The following is a 7,160-nucleotide window of genomic DNA, read 5'->3' on the forward strand; positions in this document are numbered from 1 at the left end:
CATGTAACTGCATTGTTCCAGATTGTTGTAATGACCTACGCCACCTCTGTCTCGGTTGTTTCGATTGTTATCGACAAGCGTTTGAAGGAAGCACTCACTCCTGTTGCTGGTAGTTTGAAGAGAACAATTGCAACCACACCAGCAGGAGAGCTTTCTATCTACTTTTTGATAATTTTGAATACTACTTTTGTTGTTGTTTATGTTATAATATCATATCTCAATCGGGGAAACATGATACCTTCACTCGTCATCATTGTATTTAATATGATGATAGATGGGTTTCTCTATTACATGTGTTCGGATGTTGCAGGAGTTGGTGTAGCGTTGGTTTGGGTTATTGTCTGTCTTGCTGGCCTTTTACTATCGAAATACTTCAGACACATCATTGTGAAGAGGTTGGGGTGCGTTGAATTAGCTCATAATCGTATTGCAGTTTGAGCCATGTGGGGTAAAAGTTGGTCATGGACGTCCATAAAGCCAATCTGCAGACATATAGAGCTGCTGCCGAAGGAGGTGCATGTTGCAGTTTTTTCCTTTTATGACAGAGATGCACTATGATGTTAATCCTTTTGTCCATCTTGTTTGACTTAACTTTGATACTTAATCTCAAGGTTTTGCAATAAATTTGACTGAATTGTTGGTAAATGTTCAAAATTGTTGGTTGTTATGTTAAATATTGTTATGAATTTGTTCTATACCAGACTTTTATTTGCTTGTTTAATATATATATATATATATATATATATATATATATATATATATATATATATATATATATAATCACACTTCCTCGTCTTCAAAGAATATGAACTCGTATCCACACACATCAACTACGTTGTAACTATACAATGGGAAAAAATGTTTAGTACACAGATAAAAAAGAAATGCATAACAAATAGATAAATAAGACATCACTACATGATATATAATATTGTATATTTGTCTATTTTCTCGACAATGAGTTCTTAATTATATATAATATTGTACATGGATGTGGATCCCCTCCTGCATTATACCTCCTGCCATCTCTCCAGCCTTCAATCCAATGGTTGAGAATTGCTAAGAGAAAATTAATAAGAAAATGGCATTATTGAAGAGAGAGAAAACAAAACGTGGTTAAAACAATTTTTTTGGAATCAGTTTTTTTTTTCTTTTTGTTAATAACTCATAAGCAGAGTGATAGATACACTTAACAACTTAAAGATCCTGTTGAAAGCATATCACACACCATCTTCAAACCTGTTGCTGAGAACAACTTTGCAACTACAAAATCTGTTTAATAACAACGCCGCGATTTTGACAATTCAACAATTTAAAAAATCTGTTTAAAAACAACGCCGCAATTTCAACAATTGGACAATTTAAAAAATCTGTTTAATAACAACGCCGCGATTTTGACAATTCTACAATTTCAAAAATGTTTAATAACAACGCCGCGATTTCGACAATTTCAAAGCTTAACGACTTCAACAGCAGCAAGAGGCTCAGGGCAGGGATTTCTTTCTCTCTTAATGAAAGAATGTTTCATTGTTGCTGCAAACTCTTACTATATCACTTTCCTCATTTTAGGAAACATTTAAAACACTTGTTTTGCTAGACTTTGTGTGTATCATGAGAGAAAAATAATCAATTCAACAAACTTGTTCATCTGCATAAACTTGTTATCATAACAATGTCATAAACTAGTTGCTTCAGCTCACATAAAAACCCAAAAAAGAACATGGAAAATCAGAAGTACTTGCTAAACTAGTTGCTTCAGCTCACATAAAAACCCAAAAAAGAACATGGAAAATCAGAAGTACTTGCTACATAATTGCTCTCATAATACTTCTCTAAATAGTTGGCGTTCCTCTATCTAAATTAAGTACAATCTCAAAATAACATAGGTGATTCACATCCTTATGAGTTGGTCAATGTTGTGACACTGTATTCAGGATATTTGATTCACATCCTTATGAGTTGTTCAATGTTGTGACATCCTCCTCCTACAATTGCAGAGACATAAGTTAATAAGTGTAGATATTAAGATAAATCACGTCATTAGAAATTGGAAATTATATAGTTGCTAAAACTTACCATCAATAGTCTAGTAAAACTAGTAACACCAAATTGATTTAGAGTGTCATTATTATCCTGCATAAAAGATAAAATCATTTAATCACTAAATTTATTTTTTGTACATTCACATACTCATACTGTTATTGGCTTACCACATTGACTTGGCTTTGTGAATCACCATTGTATGTACCATTGTATAACTCATATTGGGTTTGGCTTTGTGAATCACCTCTGTCACCATTGTATGCAACATTGTATAACTCATATTGGACTTGCCTTTGTGAATCACCTCTGTCATCATTGTATGCAACATTGTATACCTCATATTGGACATGGTCTTGTGTATGCTTTTTAGAGTTCTACATGCCATACAAGAAGAAAAATTTAATACTACATGTAGTTGGAAAAAAGACAATATGAATATTCAGTAATTTAAAACTACCTGAACTTTTGAAGCTTTTGAGCCATCATTTTTCTTGTTTTTGGGAAGTTCCCGCTCCAAACAACTTTTAAAACGCTTTGTACGTCTTGTGCCTTCTTTTTTTTTGAAGCCTTTTGCTTTTGACGAACCATCACTGCTACTTCCAATCTCTTTAACTTTAGCAACAAACTCATTCACTTTGCAAATACTTGTTGGATTGTGTTGAAACTCTACCAAGTGCCTATTCAATTCATTAGAAACTTTGCAAAGGAGAGTGAATGTTTCTGGATTTCTACATGCTTCAGCAGCTATCCTAATAAGGTGGGGGCAAATCTGATTGTAGCGTTGCACTGGGGATAGATCAACATCTTCTACCACATTACTAACACCAACATTAGATAAACTCTCACTTCTTGCTAACTTTGTCCACCTTTTTAAGATATATTGCTCTGGAACTGATCTGACATTCATATGAATAAATAATCGTAAACAGTGACAACAAAGTATGCCAAAACTCTCAAACTTATGACAGGAGCAGGAAATGGAATTATTATCCAAATCATATGACACTCTCCACTCTTGCAAATCACTCTCCCTAGAAATAACACAATCAATTAAGGTTGCTTGTGTGTTAATGTTTTTCACAAAATATGCTTCAAACAACTCATACTCATGTTGGAATTGATCAAAAATAGTGGGAGTGTAAAGCTTAGACACTTGCTGCAAGATATGTGAATATGAGTTCTTTAGTCTCGGAATCTTTTGGCGTGCTTCATATTCACACTTCAATTCATTTTTTCGCTTTTGTTGTACCACATCCTCAAAGCGCTTAAAGAATTTGATAATATTCAACTTGACATTGATAAAACTTTTAATATCTGCATTCACACTTTCACTTAGTTGAGTACTTCGCATGCCTAATGTAAAAGCTTTCTTCATGTAACATGATGCCCATTTCTCCTTTATAGAGTACATTCTTTGCAGCCAACTATTTTTTTCCTTCTCCTTTTCCATTTTCCCATACTTCACAAGGAGAGTTCTCCATTCTTCTTCAAATTGTTCTTCATTTTCATAGTCATACATGCACTTCTTAAAGTCACTAAGAAAACATGACCCACCTTTCATTAAATTTCCTAAGTGTTTGATGCCATTCTGCATCAAGTGCCATGTGCATAAGCCATGGTAAACTCCAGGCATAACCTCATTCAATGCGTTTGCCATTGATTGATCTTGATCAGTAAAAACTGTTTGAGGCATTTTCTGCTTATGAGCCTCTAAAAATGTCTCAAAGAGCCATTTGTATGTCTCAGATGTTTCGTCATACAACAATGCAGCCCCAAAAATCACTGCTCCTCGATGGTGGTTAAATCCCGAGAACACTGCAACTGGTCTATGTGAACTATTTGTGCAATATGTTGAATCAAGAGAAATCACATCACCAAAACACTCATAATCAATGAGCATACCTGCATCTGCCCAGAACACATTGGTGATTTGGTCTTCAGTATCCATTTGATATGCATGATAGAAAGTTAGATTTTCCACCAATTTTTTCTGAAAGTATTGCAACAGATAACCGACTTCCCCACCTACCATACCCATCTCCCTTTTCTTCCGGAGATAATTCTTTTGATCAACACGAGTAAATCCCAAGTTAGTACTACCTCCCACTTCTTTGCTCATTAAGTCAAATGACTTTCTCTGTTGTAGTCCAGCATCATCAGCTAAATCAATTTGCTGACATTGAATTTGAGATATTTTTCTTTGAGATGGCAACATATGAGTTGTTTCTCGTGTATGTAAATCATGGTTATGTTCCTCCACAAAATCAACCACCATAAATTTTCCACCCATATTCTTAATGTTCAACTTTGCTTTACAATTTGTCCTAGTCTCCTGTCTCGGATTGATGGTTTTATAATCCCGTTTATCCGGTTTTCGCAGACCTTCTTTAGAACAAACAAACATGTAAGAGGTAATTATACCATTTTTGTTCTTGTGTGAATATTGTTTCCGCACCCCAAATCCAACTCTTCCGCCATAATCATTGTAAAATTTCCAAGCATCTTCAACGCTATCAAAAATCATTTCCAACTTTGGTTTCCAATCTTCTTCCATTTTCTATAAAAAAAAAAAAAACTGCACTTTTTTTAACAGTGTATGAAAATCAAAACATGTCGCAGAGAACGACTCTGCAAATACAAAAATCTGTTTAATAACAACGCCGCGATTTCGACAATTCGTTCAAAGTTGTACGACTTCAGAAACAATATATATTACTTTAGTAACAATATATATTGTACGACAATATATATGTACGACAATATATATACCAGCAACAATATATATATTGTAACAACGCCGCAATTTCAAAAAAAAAAAAAAACAACGCCGCAATTTCGTCAATTCGTTCAAAGTTGTACGACTTCAGAAACAATATATATTACTTCCGCAGCAATATATATTACTTCAGCAGCAATACATATTGTACGACAATATATATACCAGCAGCAATATATATTGTAACAACACCGCGATTTCGACAATTCGTTCACAGAAAAACAAAGCAGATAAAAACAATGGTGAAACCACTTGAAGAGAAATCTGTAAAAATCCGTAAAAACAATGTTTGATAACCTTACTATAACTAACTATCATGCCTTCAGCAGAACAAAGCAGATAAATACTAACCTTGTACACACAGAATGACAATGGTAGAGCCACAATTTTTTTGTTGATAAACAATGTTGAAGCCACTTGAAGAGAAATCCGTAAAAATGCTATGGTGATTACTTTCTAAATGGTAGTGGAGATTGTGTAATTGAAAGCTAAATTGAAAATATTGGAAGTTGAAACAAGCACTTCCACTGGAAGTTGTAACAAAAAATTCCCGCTAAAATTTTGCATTTACTTATACCCACGTTTTGTTTCTCTCTCTTCAATAGTGCTATTTTTCAATTAATTTTCTCTTTGTAATTCTCAACCGTTGGATTGATGGCTGGAGAGATGGCTGGAGAGATGCTGCAGGAGGGGATCCGCATCCATTGTACATTAGCCAAAAAAAATTAAACAACATTAAACAACAAAAAGAATTTGAGCTAATTTATTGAAGAATCTGACATTAATCTATTAGTTAAACACTCATTATACCATTAAACAACATTAAACACTTAGGAAAAATCAACACAGCCATTATTTGCATAAAAATTCATAGAAATATCAATCTCTCGTAAAAACTCATATCATTAAGCTTATTATAACATTAAAAACTCAGTCTTAACTTAATATGACATTAAAATCATAATAAACATATTAAAGATAATTTATATTATCATATCAGCGGTAATAAATTCATTACTACCAAACTTGAATTCTAACAATTTGGTTCTCATCCCAAAAACTTTAAACGGTGATACAATTACCCAATTCAGACCTATTGCAATGGCTAACTTCAAATTCAAGATTATTTCTAAGATTCTTACTTTTATTATCTCTAATTTATATTATCATATCGGTGATAATAATGCATTTGTTACAACTCATTTGTATGAGTTAAAGCATTATATTATTTTATTTATGTCATACAATACTATAAATTAATATTATCATATCGGTGATAATAATGGATTTGTTACAACTCATTTGTATGAGTTAAACCATTAATCCATTATATTATTTATGTCGTACAATACTATAATCATTTATTTGTATTGTCATATATTTTTTGGTAATTAATCAACTCATTGAAAACTTTTAATTAAATATTGTAAAATTCGTCACATTATTTTTGTTTCTGTAGAATGTTGAAAGGATGTTAAAAAAATCTCGAGATGAAAATAAAAAAATGGCGAACCTTGCAGAGGAGCATGCTTATGAGTATTACTCAGAGAAATTTAAAGATAGCCATACTGTTAACTGGGCAAATAATGGTACAGAAGGCAACAACCATTTTGATTTGACTACTCCTAAAAGCTGGAGATAAAGCCAAGCTGTATATAGAAGTGAAATCGACTTCGGTAAAGAATAAAAATTGGTTTAATCTTTCTAGGAACCAGTTTAAACTTGCTCAAGAAATTCAGGAGAACTACATGATTGCCCATGTTCATGTAGATTTAGATGAGAAAGACAAAAATAAAAAATATATGTTGACAGAATACTTCAATCCTGTTGTAAGTGAAAACGAGGTAGATCTGTGCATGATTAGTAAAAATTTCTGTGAGTCAGGTATATTAATATCTTACAATTTAATTAATTTAGTTCAATATGGTGATTTCAGAAATAGTTTCTAACTCTACTTCTGAATTTGTTGCAGTCCCGATGGTGGTACCAGAAGAGGCCTCTAATTCTTAAGAATGTTGAAAACAAGATTGTGATCATCTTTAGTACGTGGTTTTGCTTGCTTTCTAAAACTGATTTTTAACCCAATTTTAAACCGGTTTTCAGTCCAGTTTTTTAGTTCAAATCTTGTTTTAAATCAATTTCTTAATTCAAACCGGTTTGAATTTTGCCATAAAAAATTGGTTTTCCAAATTGTTCAAAACTTACTACAACATAAAAATTGGAGTTATAAATATTAATCATCCAAGTTATAAGTGAGAAAATTCATACTTATCATAAACATGATACATTGTAAATCATATTTATGTGAACATCTACATCTTAAACATTTTTTTTTAAATAA

At 32.5% G+C, this 7,160-nt stretch overlaps 1 protein-coding gene across 1 annotated transcript; it reads right to left on the minus strand.

Moving 5' to 3' along the window:
• Positions 1-1,764: 1,764 nt before the first annotated feature.
• On the minus strand, positions 1,765-5,516 carry LOC146934070 (protein FAR1-RELATED SEQUENCE 5-like). The gene is made up of 4 exons (XM_085705916.1): positions 2,501-5,516; positions 2,211-2,417; positions 2,077-2,133; positions 1,765-1,985 (listed from the first exon to the last, which is right to left on the minus strand). The coding sequence occupies exons 1-4, from the start codon at positions 4,595-4,597 to the stop codon at positions 1,953-1,955; spliced, it is 2,394 nt and encodes a 797-aa protein (XP_085562042.1). The 5' UTR covers positions 4,598-5,516; the 3' UTR covers positions 1,765-1,952.
• Between the last annotated feature and the right edge of the window lie 1,644 nt (positions 5,517-7,160).

Source organism: Medicago sativa, chromosome 4 (genome assembly GCF_051527215.1).
Source record: "Medicago sativa cultivar Bolivia chromosome 4, Bolivia_mono, whole genome shotgun sequence".
Lineage (NCBI taxonomy): Eukaryota > Viridiplantae > Streptophyta > Magnoliopsida > Fabales > Fabaceae > Medicago > Medicago sativa.

Coding starts and splice junctions, on each gene's coding strand:
- LOC146934070 (XM_085705916.1), bottom strand. CDS start 4,597: ATGGAAGAAGATTGGAAACCAAAGTTGGAAATGATTTTTGATAGCGTT. Junction 2,134..2,210: donor CACAAAGCCAAGTCAATGTG/GTAAGCCAATAA, acceptor TCTTTTATGCAG/GATAATAATGACACTCTAAA. Junction 1,986..2,076: donor GTTTTACTAGACTATTGATG/GTAAGTTTTAGC, acceptor CTGCAATTGTAG/GAGGAGGATGTCACAACATT.